This window comes from Gymnoscopelus braueri (assembly GCF_963280865.1).
Source record: "Gymnoscopelus braueri genome assembly, chromosome: 5".
In the NCBI taxonomy this organism is placed as follows: domain Eukaryota; kingdom Metazoa; phylum Chordata; class Actinopteri; order Myctophiformes; family Myctophidae; genus Gymnoscopelus; species Gymnoscopelus braueri.
Window position 1 is genome coordinate 32,535,172 of NC_137606.1, and position 16,990 is coordinate 32,552,161.

General features: G+C 42.2%; 1 protein-coding gene across 1 annotated transcript in view; it reads left to right on the top strand.

Annotated features, from left to right (window-relative positions):
- The window catches only part of nlk2 (nemo-like kinase, type 2), a 30,977-nt gene that overhangs the window by 6,901 nt on the left and 7,086 nt on the right, over positions 1 to 16,990 (top strand). Inside the window, exons 2-6 of the mRNA XM_080429548.1 lie at positions 8,920 to 9,049; positions 11,532 to 11,587; positions 12,427 to 12,533; positions 13,348 to 13,433; positions 13,699 to 13,908. Of these exons, the coding sequence (XP_080285674.1) occupies positions 8,920 to 9,049; positions 11,532 to 11,587; positions 12,427 to 12,533; positions 13,348 to 13,433; positions 13,699 to 13,908 (589 nt within the window). The remainder of the gene's footprint in view (positions 1 to 8,919; positions 9,050 to 11,531; positions 11,588 to 12,426; positions 12,534 to 13,347; positions 13,434 to 13,698; positions 13,909 to 16,990) is intronic.

Genomic DNA, 16,990 nt, shown 5'->3' on the forward strand with positions numbered 1-16,990 from the left:
TAAAATATGTATACTATTGGTACACACTGGCTGCTCCCAAATAATTAATTACATCATGTTGCGACAACGCTCCTACGTGGTACACAGACAAACAGTAGCACATGGGTATAATAAATTGGACAGTTTTAGGAAAGGTCTATAGCCTACAGTATGTACTCACGTTGGCTGTTATCGTTCTATTTCCACCGTTCTAATGGATTCCAGGGGTGTGTAAACATCTCTGAAGTTGCTCCATAGTTTCCTCTGAAGTGACGCAGTTAATTAAAGTTAACTTACATCCATATTGTCCCCGTTATCTTTCATCATCCACCTTTGTTCAGTAATCCCGAACAGAGCTAAACTTTAAGTTTACATCAATCAAAGCCTCTCAAATCCAGACACATTGCTGCGATGCGTATGTGCGTCGCCTATACCTACCCAAAATAACAGACATACAAGCTATCAACGGCGCTGCATCATGTCGTGTCGACAGCTACAGATCTGTTATTTTGGACAGCACAATGAGGCGCGCGCGCGCCACGGAGTAGCCTATCACTAAACCAAAAACATTACATTACGTGGTCAACAACATAGCCTACTAGACATGTAACTTGCTTGGAGCGCACTGATGATAACTAGACGGCAGCCGTCATAGAATCAAAATGACCCCGCTGGGAGTGGTGGTGGCGTTTGTGGTAGAGTGACCATGGGTTTATATGAAGAGAGAGAGCGCATATGCGGTAGAGTGAGCATCGGTTTATATGAAGAGAGAGAGCGCATATGCGGTAGAGTGAGCATCGGTTTATATGAAGAGAGAGAGCGCATATGCGGTAGAGTGAGCATCGGTTTATATGAAGAGAGAGAGCGCATATGCGGTAGAGTGAGCATCGGTTTATATGAAGAGAGAGAGCGCATATGCGGTAGAGTGAGCATCGGTTTATATGAAGAGAGAGAGCACATTTGCGGTAGAGTGAGCATGGGGTTGTACAAAGAGAGAGAGGCATTTGCGGTAGAGTGAGCGAGCATGGGTTTGTATAAAGAAAGAGCGCATTTCACACACAGATCATTCATATATTACCAAGATTTAATGAGAAATAAGGCTTCTTTAGAAAAATGACTGATGGGCTGGGCTGGGTCTAATTTGTCAATTATTAGTCGAGCCGGGCTGAAATATTTAGGGGATATGAAAGCTCTAGTTAGTAGTTTGAAGTGCTCATGTGGCCTTAGAGTTGCTTCTTTTTGTTTTCATAGACCTGCGACTGCGGTTGCTTATTTCTCTCCAAGGCTGGCAACACGGCTCATGGTCCAACGCACAAAGCCATTGTAGTGTCTGTGTGCACTTGACGGGTGATTTTATAAACCAGCGGGTGCTTCTAGAATCCACTATCCCCCGTCCCCAAGCCGTACCCATGTGTGTCTGTAGAATTGCAATGTGGGGGATATAGCAACAACACGCCCACGGACACACCTCCACGCGCAAATAACGGCGTCGGCATAATGGTGACGGGTAGAGCAGGTGCTAGAATAACCTATTGGGGCGGCGCAGGTCCATTATCCCGATTTAACGGGGAATTTTTGGCCTGTGAATAGAGCCCTCTGTCTCTCTGTCTCTTTATCTCAGCCACAGTATCAGTCTGTCACTGGCCCAAACAATTGCACTTTTATTTAAAGCACTTTGTATACTCTTCGTTTAATATGCTTGAGTATATTGTTATTATCATTATTATTATTACTATTGCTACTTAACTAACTCCTTTCATCTAACAGCCAAACCAGTTAAAGGAAAAAAGTTAAATAAACGTCACAATATTACATCAATATTTTAGATTTTTCTGCCTGTTTATATTCGAATGACTTTTTGTCTCTGACTTTTTGTCTTACCAATACAAAGGATGCTACTCTACTGTATGTATCCTCTAGTCTATGTGCTACTTGATGATCACCTCTGTACAAAGATAGTAGGCTATATGAGAAATTCAAGTAAAAGGGGGATTGGTTATAGTGGACACCTCATAACAAATGCTGGGTTGAATTAGACCAATATAAAAGTTAATTCTGGTGTCCCAGAACCAACATGTTCAGGGCTTGGTGAGGTCTCACACTAAGCTACACCTGCTGCTGTTAATGGGACCTTTAACCGCTCACAAGCTGCAGAGCCTCATGGTTAAGTAAAGGGTGGGCTAAAGGGGATCAGACCTTTACAGTCCAGCCTTTAGGCTTTGGAATACCTGGGCTGAGGAGCGCAGAGTAGCAAATATACAGTTGTTAAAGCACATTCAGGGCCTGAAATTCATTTTTCGAAATGGGGGGGGAATTCCCCCTTAAATGCTTCCCATAGGGGGATTTATACACTTTGGGGGGGATACTGCTTGTGAGTTTAACTAAAGGTCTTGCATAGTTCATCTCAGATTGCATTCTGTTGCTCTCCTCTGAACTATGGTGTAGTTGGCTGTCTCTATCTACTCTCAGTGCTGTATTCTTGCACTGTTGGACTCCATGTCTTTACACTTTACAACTTTGTAAAAAAAATATATGAAGAAACCTACATACATAATGAGTTGCTTACTGTTACTTGTGTCTGTGGACTCGTGCAGTATTAAAGGATTTACACCATGAATTAAAAAAATAATTATATATATATTGTTTATGTCCCTCAAACGTTTTTCAAAAGGTTTGAGCCTAAATCAAGCCTCAGATATACTCATTCCAGCTAACTTCTCTCTGGCTTATAAAGCACTTTCACCTGCAATGCCACATTGTCCTGTTTGGCACGTGGCGCTATTGAGCCAGTTTGTATGCATGTTATCTCCTGGTTCTGTGTGGAAAAAGTAAAAAAAAAAAAAAGTTTAGTTGGAACTGAAACAACTAGTCCGCTTGCCAGAATGTGAACCCGGAAATGTTGAGTACACCAACGTTTTATGTTAGAAATGTTGAGTATGGGTCCCCAGCATGTGGAAACTGCCGGATGCTAACTTGCATATGTTGAGCAATTTTCAGAATTAGCGTAATTAGCTTTTATTAGCATAATCACCTATATGGACAATAGTCCCGGGCCTTAGGGATATTTTAGCGCTAATCAGTCTTAACACATTGGGTGCCAGAGGTTTATTAAAATATTATACGTTGAGTGCCAGCATTTCTTCCATCCACTTGCGTTATACATTTCGTGCTGTGAGAAGCCCTGACGCGGAAGTGCATGTAAACAAAGCGTGCGTGCGAGACGGCGGAGGGTCCCGACTAACGCCTGGAACAATAATATTTCCAACGCGACCCTCCATTGCAGCGTGATCGCCGATCGAAAACGGCTCGTTTCCACCACATTAAAAAGAAATGGAGATATTAAGCTTTTAATCAAGGAGATAACATTGAAAACGCCGACCGGAAGGATTTTTGACATGGAGCCACATCCAGCCTCTTCTTCTCAGAAACTGCTTGGGTGATGTCAAAGTATCGTTTTAGCGCCCCACGTGGCCCACATGTATAAAAATAGAATTGGGTCAATACGGTCCGGACCGTTTTCGGCACTTCTCGTTTGGACCCTCAAAAACGGTCCGGACCGTTTTTGGCATTCAATGTGTTAAATGCACCAAATTTGGCCCAGATGTAGCCCAGGGCATGCTCTAATGATTTAGCTAGGGCGCCCGAGCGGGCGACCTTTGGGGTCGCCATAGCGGCCAAATCCAAAATGGCCGTCATGTAAAACGGTTTTGGCTGTAATTTTTGAACCAGATGAGCTACAAATACAAACTTGGTGTCTATTTCATGTTTTTTGACCATTGCAAACACATTGGAATGCTTATCATTTCGATTGGGTGTGTCTGAAACCCTAATTTGCATATTTCCAAGATGGTGGCTATGTGAAAACTTAACCTTTGACACTTTTGGCAAACTTGGTGTCGATTTTATGTTTTTTTAAGCATTAGAAACACATTGGAATGCTCAGATTAATTATTAAATCTATCTAGAGCACTCTAATTAGCTTATTACCAATATGACCACTATCAACAACCTAAAAAAAGCAACCTATGTATGTTACACATTTTACCGAACATTAGAAAAATGGAGTGGCGCACATCCCTATTGATACAGATAATAGCCAGTGGGCCACGCACACAACCACACAACAAGGTTTGTTGTGTAGAACCTCAATGTTCCTCACATCCACATAATAAGGTGTAACAAACTCCGGCTTTTCCTCTCTTCCATGCGCTAGCAGGATGTGATACTACATCAGCCTTCCTTGGCCATGGGAAAAGAGTGCATGGGCGGAGGAAGGCAACACTGGATCTCACAGTAGCACCTGATTATGTGGATGTGAGGATGCCTCACCAACAATGAGGGGTCCAGACTACAACATATAAGCACAATGGGCATGCCCATATATGGGCATAGATAGATACCTTTATTGATCGCACAGGGGAATTTCAGTCACCCAGAGGCAGCACAGCAGTCAGAGTTACATAGTTACGTAAGGAATGTATACAGCAATACAAAGGTAAGACATAACAATAAAGAACCATCACTAAAGAACAAAAGTATACACCTGTACAAACTATCCTGCACTATGCAGAAAAATAACAATAACACCAGGTTACTGTGTCCTGTCAAACCGTGCAACCAGTACAATCACTGCAATGCAAAGAAAAGTGACAAAGTGTCCACAGTGCAATCAGTACAATAACTATCTAAGTGTAATTAGAGGTCAGAGTCCTTGGTACATCTTTTATTCCAAGTTATATGACCGGGAGCAGTATGGGTTAGCGCCCCCAGCCTGTGTCTTCGTTGAGGAAGAAGCTCAACAAACCCACGGTGAGGCCTTTAGGAGGGCCATTCAAGCAAACCGGCCCAAGGAACCATCACACCAGAAGGAAATGTTTGGATCGGGGTGTTACAGCGGATCTGGTGCAGAGGATCTGGTGCAGCGGATCTGGTACAGCGCTCAGGTCCTGGACCTGGTGAGACGAAGGAGGAGCCCGGCCAGGAGGCCACCCACAGAGCCTAGTCCCTCCACGTGCCAGAGCCTCCCCGAGTTCCGGCAGAGTAGTTCCGGCAGAGTAGTTTCAGAGAAGCGGACTGAGTGGCCCTGTCTTTCCCTATAGGACTGACCGTGGGTAACGTACGTTGGTACCCGGCTGGGTCACCTGGGCGAGGTTGTATGTTGCGAGACCCGAAACACCCTATGACCTCAGGCTACAACACTGATGATACGTCCCAGGTGCATCCATGTGATGTATTCTTTATAGACAGTTGACCTGGCAGAGCGACCAACGTGTGTCTCGTTGTAAATCCTCATAGCTACCTGCAGCAAAGACATGTCAAGTCTCAAACACTTCCACCCGGGGTAAGTGAATCTACCCCGGGATGCCCCACTATATCCTTGTGAAGGGAGAGGGAGGTGTTTGCCATGATGGCGTCCAGCCTCCTCACTGTACGCACCTTAGCCACCCCCTCCAGTGAGGTCCCCGCGACGGAGCCCACCTTCCTCACCAGCTATTTGCAGCATCCTGTTGCACACGCCAAAACATCTGAGTCTTCTCAGGAAGAACAGCCTGCTCCTACATTAGAGTATGTCAGACCAGTCCAACAACCTGTTCAGGTGCACTCCTAGAAACTTGTAGTTGGCTACAATCTCCACCACCTCAGCATTTATGGTGCTGGGGACCGGAGGTACCCTCTTGGTCGTGCCATAGTCCACCACCATCATCCTTGGTCTTGCTAGCATTGGGCCGGAGACGGTTTGCCTCGCTCCAGTCCACAAAGTCCTTCGCCATGCTATCGTGCTCAACAGTGTTGTCACCTGAGATGCAGCTGACCACCGCAGTGTCATCTGAGAACTTCTGTAGGGGACATGTCTTGGAGTTGATCGGAAGTCAGATGTGTATAGGGTGAACAGGAAAGGTGACAGCACTGTGCCCTGGGGACAGCCGTGTTGTTCACCAGCACCTCCGACTGACAACCCTGCAGTCTCACATACTGCGGTCTGCCCGAGAGGTAGTTTGTGATCCATGCCACCAAGCCGTGGTCCACATCATCAACGCAAGCTTCTCAGCAAGCAGTTGTGGCTGGATAGTGTTGAAGTAAAAACACATGATTCTGACTGTGTTGCCCAGGGTGTCAAGGTGTGTGAATGCCCTGTTTAGCATGTAGATGATGGCATCATCAAACCCAATGTCCGCCTGGTATGCAAACTGAAGGGGGTTGAGGTATTCACTCACCATCGGTCTCAGTTGATTCTGTACCAGACGCTCAAAGGTCTTCATGCCCTTTGATGTCAGAGCCACTGGCCTGTAGTCACGAGGTGCGACTTTTCTTAGGCACCGGGACAATGCAGGAAGATTGCCACAGTTGCGGCACCCTCCCCGTCTTCAGAGAGAGGCATATCGTTTGGATCGGTGGTTCTGGACAACCGCCTATCCAACCAACTTGACGCCGGTCATATAAATGTCCCTGGGATCAGCGGCGACCCACGTGCCAAGTTTGAAGTTGGTCGTTTGGACAATTCTCGAGATAAGTTAACTATAGAAGGACGTATGTATGCACGTACAGAGTTTTTGTGCATTAATTGTAAGATTGTTTCATATACTCCTATCTATATCAATAGGAATGTGCTGCACCCCATTGTTCTATCTTTCAAATACATTATATGTGTAACAAAGGTTGCTTATTAAGGTTGTTCCTAAAAGTGTTCTGGGTGAAAATGTTGAATACCTTTTTGGGGATAGTGTTGATATTGTTAATAAGTAAATTAGAGTGCTCTAGATGGATGCAATCAGAAAATCGGAGCATTTCATATGTTTCTAATGCTTAAAAAACATAAAATAGACACCAAGTTTGCCAAAAGTGTGAAAAGTTAACATTTTCACATAGCCGCCATCTTGGAAATATGCAAATTAGGGTTCAAGACACACCCAATCGTAATGATAAGCATTCCAATGTGTTTGCAATAGTCAAAAAACATGAAATAGACACCAAGTTTGTATTTGTAGCTCATCTGGTTCGAAAGTTACAGCCAAAACCGTTTTACATGGCAGCCATTTTGGATTTGGCCGCTATGGCGACCCCAAAGGTCGCCCGCTCGGGCGCCCAAGCTAAATCATTAGCGCATGCCCTGGGCTACATCTGGGCCAAATTTGGTGCATTTAAGACTGATTAGCGCGAAAATATCCCTAAGGCCCGGGACTATTGCTGAGATATTGTCCATATAGGTGATTATGCTAATAAAAGCTAATTTCGCTAATTCTGAAAATTGCTCAACATATGCAAGTTAGCATCCGGCAGTTTCCACATGCTGGGGACCCATACTCAACATTTCTAACATAAAACTTTGGTGTACTCAACATTTCCGGGTTCACAATGGGGCTCTATGGGCTGGCAAGTAGACTAAACGGGAGGGATTGTACCGAACGTGACGTCACGTTCGGGTTAAAATCAGTTTGGTCTGTTTTGAGACCAATTTACAGAAAACCCCACATATGCTGTGAAAGCCTGAGTGTTCAAACTGGGTGTTTTTGGGGATAGAAGAGAGGTAGGGGAGACCAAAAACACACAAAAAAGAAGGAAAAGTTTAAATTCATGGTGTAGTCCCTTTAAAGGGTTAGTTCAGATTTTTGAGTATTTTCTGTAGGAAATACTTACCATTAATGTAGTGGTTGCAAAGGTATTAATTGATTGCCCGAGTCCCGTGGTCAGAGTTATGGTCCGGTTCTGATAAATATGAAGTAGTTCCGGTAGATTAGTAGATTTGGTGGGGGCCGCTCATTAAAAATAAATTAATTTAAAAAACTAGCGTCATTTGTATTGTTGACCTATTTCTACCATATAGAGCAGGTTTCGTTCAATTTCGACCCCTCTGTCACATGGTACTATTTTTTGTGTCATATATTTTGTGCGTGAGTAGGCTTCCGCGGCGCAGTGATTCTGGACACAAACATTAGTACAGTGACAGAGGGGTTGAAATTGAACGAAACCTGCTCTATATGGTAGAAATAGGTCAACAATACAAATGACGCTAGTTTTTTTTACTCAAAAAATCTGAACTAACCCTTTAAGGGAAATACAGGGTGTGTGTCAGTATAGTCAGTAGAACAAAGATGCAAAGTTCTCATTTTCAATATGAAGAGAATTTACACTTCACAGAAAATGAATGCAACATTAGCGCAATTACAGCAATACCTGCGCCAACATTCAGGCCATGACATTATTTAACCACTGAAGCCCTATACTTCATCGTATGACTAATATACATCGTGTTATGAGCTTGTAGAATGGCTGTTTTTTTCACTATCTAAGAAATGTTATAATTCTTTTTGAAAGTCTTTGAGAATTATTTATAAATTTCTTATTGAAACTGTTCACAATTTTCAAATATAATTTCATTCCCAAAATAGGGATGTCAGGAAAGGTTGAAAGTGCTTAAAGACCAGGATTTATATATATTGTTTTCTTATTACTTTTTTGGTTATATTTATTTGTTGTTTCAATCTTCAGTAGGTCTGACATGTTGAATATGTGGTAATTAATAATAGGAATTGTTTGTGTGTGTGCACGTAACTCACTGCTTTCATAACTGTCAGTGAGTGTGGAAAGAAGAGGAAGAAATAATACTAATACATTATTGGCCACATTTAGGAAGATGATGTACCTCCTGCCTTGTGTTGAACGTACTAATAGTGTTTCTCCAAAGTGGGACATGACATGTTATTTCAGATACTTTGTCATCTGTTTCAGTTCAGTTTTACTTGTTTACGGTGCATCATCACCCCAAGGTGTCTCTGTAAACCTCACATTAGAAAATACACATAAACAGGGATAAAAACACAGGCAGAAGATTGAAAAATGCAAACATTTGTTCCTGTTTAAGTGTGAGACCATTTGCACACCACTGGGTTAATGAGCAATAACTTGGGACGTTAATAACTTCCTATCTCTCCTCTCACACAGGTCAGTTACAGACCCCAGAGATGGAAAGCGTGTTGCCCTCAAAAAGATGCCCAATGTCTTCCAAAACCTTGTTTCCTGTAAGAGGGTGTTCAGAGAGTTGAAGATGCTCTGCTTCTTCAAACATGATAATGTGAGTAGCACCTGACATTGTCCTGCACAGAAGCCTAGATTATTTCCTCCTTCTGTAAAGTGTCTTCTTCATCATCTTCGTCATTTAATCGTCCCTTACTTCAGGTGCACTTGTTTCTGTGTTTATGTGTTTTTCTCTTGTATGTTTCTCAAACACACTCTGACTCTGGATCCCATCTGTCCTTCTGTGGTCTTTCACCCTCTCAAAAATAAGGTGTGTGACTTGATTGACACAGGTGCAACTGGTCTGATGTTTAACCTCATCTTTAGGGACAGGTGTGATCTTTTCATTCTCATGGGAGCATTTTTCTTGGGAATGCACTAAAGCAAAGACCACAATCATAATGGCCCTCTTTATCACACTTGCAGCGACTAAAGAAATGGACATAAGGACATTTCAATGCAATTTTCTGCATTCATCAATCCGTCGTCAATTTGATGCGAGCGTAGCCAACGGTTATAAGTTATTTTAATTATTGGTATCGGTCAATAACAGCCATTTCTTTGAATACTTATTATTTGTCATATCTGCCCTGTGCAATTTTTGTTTACAAATTCTAGAGGCCAGATAGAAATGTAAGCTTTATGTTCCAATGTTCAATGGGAAAACATAGTTAAATTGTCAATCACAATTATTTGTATGACAATTAATCAAGCAAAATATCATGATCGTGGCAGCCCTAGCCCAAATTACGCATACAAGCCTCCGGTGTCGGGGGAACACTACTCTGTACACTTGAGGAAGTGTGCAAAATTATTCTGCCGTGGGGTTCTCCATTCTAAACTACGTTTTTGTTTAAAAATTTGGTTTGAAAATAAGCTTCTACTAGTCTCAGTTCTCTAATGTCTCAGACACGAGAAGGTTATAATCAGTATTCTCTGCTCTGCATAACCCACGATCTTAGACTAGCGGTATTAGTACTGCAGGACAAGAGGTTAAAATGTCGGCCGGCAAGGGCTCATTAGCATCCACAACAGGCTCTGTTAGCACAGCTGAGAACAGTGGCATGAGTAAACCGAGGTTTAGACTCACTGAATGAGTCTGTGGAAAATCTGTGTGGATGTGTTGCAGAGGCAGAAACAAGAATCTCAGGCCCAGAGGACGATGCTAAAAATAAAGTGTTGTTGAAGGCTAGAAGTGACTGATTTATACTTCCACTGCTGTTGACCGCATCAGTGATTTTTTTTTCCCAGAACAAATTCTTCTGACATCCTTTAATGACACTACATTGGACTTCTGACGTTTATCTTCTTGGCCCCTCAAGTCGTAAACTCGAGATAAACGAGAATATTTAAGGATGTGATATTTAAATGACGACCGTTTGCAGCCACCACATTTGTACCCGACCATTCTTACACTGTGAGTGGTGTGATACATCGCACTGTCATGAGATTATTCCTGCGGTCGGATCTGCACTGGTTTAAATTGATAAATGAGGGCCAGCAATGAGTGTGACTTCTGCCCCGGACGGGAATTCCCGTCCGATGGCTCTATGGCTATCATGGCCAATGACGGAATGACGAAAATATGAAATTTTTGGTCTTTTTTTTTTGGGTTCATCTCAAAGGAACTAGGAGATAACGCTATCCAAAAAATTGCTGCTCCATTCACTTCAATGTTAAAAAACAAACAGAGGAAAAATGCACCTTTTACCTGGCACTGGGACGACACAGTCTGAAATAAGTCTGGCAGTGAAAGAGTTAAGAGGAGGAACTCAATGTTCCATGTTGAAATCAATGGCTAGTGATGCATGAAATGGTAGAAATTTGGAATATCCTAATTATATATAGACACGTGTGCAAGCACAAGTTTGGCATCATTTGACCTCCCATGTGCAAAGTGTAGACTTCGTAACGCAAATCTCATGTGCAGACGCAGAGAGTAGGTGATTTGGGACAGGCTCTTTCCACAGTGAAGAGGAGCCAAAAGTTTCATGCAGAAATTGCTATTTTGTTATTATTCTATTCTGCAAACAGAGTTGAATAGAAAACAGTAAGGAGGACAATGAAACATCATTCTAAACATAGTTTTACAACCTGGTGTCACAGCAAACCCATCATAATTCAACACTTCTCCAACCCAGAAATATGTCAATATCTGGCATGAAATAAAAAATTTGTCCTGATCCCCAGGACAGGAAATGTATTACACACTGTAATCGACTAAAATCAATTTCTAACATTTGGGGGCAAGGACTCCAATTGTGTTAAGTCTCATTGTCAAGGCTTGCTTCACACAGAAGAACATAATACAGTACATAACGTACATAAAAGAAAGAATATATACTGCTTAGAAACCACTCCATAAAGACAAGTGACGAACTTGGACGCATATGTTTTGTTTTGATTTCGCCGTAAAACTGTTTAATCTTCATCCTACTGCATTACATTCACACACACACACATGCACACGCACACGCGCACACACACACACATATACTGAATCCGTAGGGGTTTAACTTGGCCTTGTTCTCTGTCCACAGGTATTGTCTGCTCTGGACATTCTACAGCCTCCACACATTGATTACTTTGAGGAGATGTATCCTTCACTATTGCATTTGGCCAAACTTGTGTTAAAGCCCAATTACATCTGCCTTTGTTCATGTCCTGTGACTTCTGTATGAACGTGATTCTCTCTCATTCTCAAACTGCCCTCATACTCTACTCCAGGGGTCTTCAACAGGGGGTCCGGGACCCCTAAGGGGTCCTCAGAGTTACTACAGGGGGTCCGCCAAATCTTTGTGTGATATGATATTTTTTACATTAACCACTTGAACCCTAGCATCCCTTTTTTTCTGAGGAGAACTTTAGCCAAAAATAGCTGATCTACAAGCTCACAACGCCTCGCGCTGCGAGGCGTTGTGAGCTTGTAGATCGGCTATTTTTGGCAAAGAGGTTTTATGTAGAGGGGAAAAAAGAGCAGACCAAGTAAAACAAAAAAGATGACACACAAATTTATACGAGGGGTCCCTGCCTCATCTCTCTCAGCTAGGGGGTCCTTGGCCTGAAAACGTTGAAGAACTCTGCTCTACTCTATAAACTGATCTTTTTGTGATCATAACATTTTATCTGAGCTGATATCTGCTTACCATTGGTAAGATTCTTGCAATGTTTGAAGTTGTAGGAATTGAAGCTTGCTCTGTGATAGAACCTGAGGGACACATAAACACCAAAAACACGTAACGGCAGACATGGTTTAACATGAGCAAAACCAACTGAGAGGCCATTAAAAGTTAAATGAAGCACAATCACGTGTGATAGTGCTGTGGCGTTTGAACAATGGCAGGTAATTATGACTTTAATCCCTTCAATAGCTTCTCTGTGAGATTCACTTTGTTCTTTTTGTAAACCTTTTTGCCTTAACTAGCCATTGTACAGCTATGTGGTGACTGAATTGATGCAAAGTGACCTCCATAAGATCATTGTATCACCTCAGCCTCTAAGCTCTGACCATGTCAAAGTCTTTCTTTATCAGATCCTCCGAGGTAAGTTCTCTTGTGTACGGTAGGTCTCATTAATGAAATTATTTAGTACCTCATTTATTCCTACAATCAAATGAAATCTACTCCTGCGCATTTGGGATTTAATATTTAACATTTGAAACATGATAGCCTAGATTAGAGAACTTCATTTTAATTGGTGTAAAAGGGAGGGTTACATACAAAGTCAATACGATAGACACCCATGCAGCACGGTTGCATGCAAAGTCAGTGCAAAGACACAAATACATGTGAATTCAAACCAGGCATCACCCACAAATTATGCGAAATCATGACCGTGCCATATAACGCAACATGATTGATGGCAGAACACATGCATTACCCGTTATCAGAGTATCTTACCCCATTAATTTCCTTTAACATTGCTACAAAATGCTATCAAGCTTCCGGTGGACATTTCTGAGGAACTGTAGACATTTCAACTATTTGACAAGAACCTTGAGATATGCAATACCAAACTCAAAATGTAAAACACTGTACTATCCCTTTAAGGAGTTGATCCAGGTCAACATAAACTGTGAGACACTGAGTATCTCTGATGGGTGTTCTTCACAGTGGTCGAGATATTTCTGGCCTCTTTTAATTCGTTGGCGATGGTAGTCCCCAGGAACTTAAATGGCTCGAAATAGGCATGTAGTGTAAAAATTCAGTATACTACCTCTGTATGTACAGAGTATGAATCGAATGTACATTGTTGCTCTGTATGTGGATACTAAAAAGTAGATTATACGCTGCAAAGGTAACAGAATAAAGCATACTAAGAAGTAAGAACTAAGTTCTATGTTGCTGTTTCCCGCAGGACTTAAATACCTTCACTCAGCAGGCATTCTGCATCGAGACATCAAACCTGGAAACCTCCTTGTTAACAGCAATTGTGTGCTGAAGGTGCGTTTTGACATTGAACAGCTGTGATTATTGTAATATGACAGCAACATCTTAATGCAATTAAAAGATTCTAGACAGCTACAGCTATAATATGCTATATTCCACAATATATTATATTCTTTTCAAATCAATTCCAAAACTTAAACTTAACATTTTGTAAAAAAAAAAATTACAAAATGAAAGATTTTGAAAGATTTTGTTTAGTCTGAATGAAAGGTATGCTACTCCCCTCAGTTGTCACATTCTGTGAACTATCGTCCTCCAGATCTGTGACTTTGGTCTTGCGCGGGTGGAGGAGACCGACGAGTCACGCCACATGACCCAGGAGGTGGTAACCCAGTACTACCGCGCCCCAGAGATCCTCATGGGGAGTCGCCACTATTCAAATGCCATTGACATCTGGTCAGTGGGTTGCATTTTTGCTGAGCTGCTGGGACGACGCATCCTCTTCCAGGCCCAAAGTCCCATTCAGCAGGTAACTGACCTGAACACACACAACCACCTATCCAGATGCATAGGCACACACAACTAACACCCTTTCCATTGTCTTTCGTCATTTAAAATCAGGTTTTTATTATCAACTTAATTATTTTATGTCCTTGCTGTGATGAAGAGTAATGCTGATGGTAGCCGGGTAGAAACTGTTCAGAAATCAGGTGTTCTGGCACTTGATACTGCGGTAGCGCTTGCCTGACCATTGCCGCCGTAGCGGCATGAGTTGTGACCGTGTGTCGCTTCTTGTACAGTATTTGTCATTCAGCTTTCTGTCATCCAGGAGAGAGAGGGTGGGCTGAGGGCCATGGCTATTTTTACAGTTTGTAAATTGCCACGGGTCCAGTGAGGCAGGCTGCGTGGAACAGATGTAATCTCTCACAAGCTTCTCAAAGCATTTGCTGACTATTGGGGTGAGAGCGGCAGGTTTCCAGTCATTCAGGCATGTAACTTTGGAGTGCTTGGGGATGGGCACAATGGGATCCCGTCTGTGGCCACAGCCTTACGGGTGTTCATACACTTGAAGACTTGTACGTACGTTGGCCTGCAAGATGGTTAGTGGGCTGCCCTCCGCAGGTGGTGCTGCCACTGGCTGGTTGATGCTGTTTGTGTAAAATATGAAGAGATATATACAGAGAATGAATGCCATTTTGACAATTACATTTAGCTAACTCTGACTAACGTTACACGTCCTGCTAGCACGACGTGTTGTTTGCCTGTGTTTTGCGAATGAGCTAATATCACATGAATTACATGGTATCAGATCAGTGCATACTAGACTTGCATACTTGCAAATCCAGCATTTTAGGCTGTATCAGGCATTTCCAATACTGGTATCGCTTATGCTTGTGCCAGTTGGTGAGAACTGTTAAAAAAAAATACTTTCATTCCTGCAATAAGGATGAGGCTTTGACAACTGAAAATAAAAATTTAAATCATTTAAATCAAAACATATAGAGCTCTAAAGGAAGAAATTGCATTTGGTGTAGCTTTTTTGTTGTTGTTGCCTGTGTACACTAACTCACCATGTGCAATTGATTTATTATGTATAACGGCAATGTTATTCATGATTTTCCAGAAAAACAACCACAGGTTTTGCAATCATCTGCCAGTTATTGAACTGTTTACTGTAGACTATCCACAGATAATAACAGTTTCCATGGTTCATAAGATGAACATAGACAACTGGCTCGAGCAGTAGGCGCTTCCTAAGATAACAAAAAGCTTCACTGAGATTTTAATTACCAACATGCACGACCTCAACCACAGCAAAACAGGAAACTGTGCCTTGCCAAAACACTCTTGTTCAATATGCAAGTAAATCAAAAATGTGTGTGTGTTCACACTCTGAGAAACCCTTGTGTTCTTCCTGACAGAGATGACATAGTGAAATGGATGTGTGAGTGTGTGCCATGGTAATTCTGGGGGCGTGCTTGTGCATTCAGAGTTCGGAGTATAATGCACATTTGGTTGTCCATGGCCTGTAATTATCAGAGTCCTAATTTTAGTCCTAGGAATAGGAGCATGTTATCAATACATATTCCTTTCTCAGGAAAGGGCTCTCATCAACGCCGCAATAGAGCACCGAAGTCTGATGTAATTTACACATCCTACCTGGTTCGTGGTTTTCCACCCCCGTTCTGAATCCCCATAGACGTCTTTAATATCGTGTCAAATAAGAACTGTGTTCCAAAAATAAACAAATGCTCCGGCGGTTTGACTCTTATGGATATGAAGCATCAACTGACGGTGAGAAAACGATAATGTTACTTCCGCCGAATTAGTTAAATTTTCGCCAGAAACGGACTGTATCAAATATAAGTGATTGACTGTCATAAACGATACAGAACCTCCTCCCTGACAATATCGCCGAGACAGTTTGTTTATTTTTGGACCACAATTCTTATATGAGACGATTCTAAGATGACCCAATGTTATTCTCCATAGAGAAATTACTTTACGAACCAGGGGATGAACGAGTGACGTCAGGACTTCTGTACTCTATAAAGGAGACCTCATTAGGAGTAGTTCTTAACAGATGTGCACATATTCTGGGGTAGGAGAGATGTGTTACATGGGAACACTTGACAACGGCAAGCTTATTAAAATATATCATTTAGATAGAAATGTAATATTTTATGTCACTGACCTTGGTACGTCAGGGGGGATATTTCAAGTCAAGTGGAGATATTTCTTCAGTTTCAACACACAGTCGTGATTACAAATTGCCTGTTTGTTGTCAACTCATTACCATAATATACAGTAACTGTCATACGTAGTCCCCATGATATGCAATATTCATAGTAAATATTCATACTACCATAGTAATATTCATAAGGCCAGTTGAGTTTGTGTCCCACATCTTCTATTATTGCAGCACCAGTCGATATCTTCTCAGTATACCCAGGAGTGTGAATAAACTAAGTATATTATTGTAATGGAACTGAATATCATAATTATGTGAACCTACTAGGCAAATTGCAAATCGATATCATTAACAGATGTTTTAGCCTATATCCTACTGCAACTGACATTGTTCATTCTTTTGTGTGTATTTAACAAACTAATGTCTAATTGTCTCCGCCAGGCCGAAAGGCATGGCGAGAGAGTATGTTTTACCCCCTGTCCGTCCTTCCGTCCGTCCGTCCGTGTGTCCGTGTGTCCGTGTGTGTGTCCTGTCCGTGTGTTACCAGCTAATCTCCGGCACCGTTGGCCCGGTTGCTGCGAAACTGTGCACACACACTCCCTGGATGCCAATTCAGAACCTCTGCCTCAAATTTTTCACATGGGCCTGTTATAGCGCCACCTGGAGGCCGATTTGTGCAAAACCCATTTTTTATATTACTCCTACAGATTTTATCCAAACGTCATGCAAATTGGTACACAGTATCTCTATAGTCATGTGATCAACACGGATCTGTCCGATTTCCCATATTCCATCCTCATTGGCTAAGGTTGCCTTCCAAAATTTGCAGGATTGGTCCGTTTTGAACAGAATGCCTCAAATCATGAACGCAGCTTGTGATTTCCGTGAAATTTCACAAACACATTCCCACTAGGCCGAG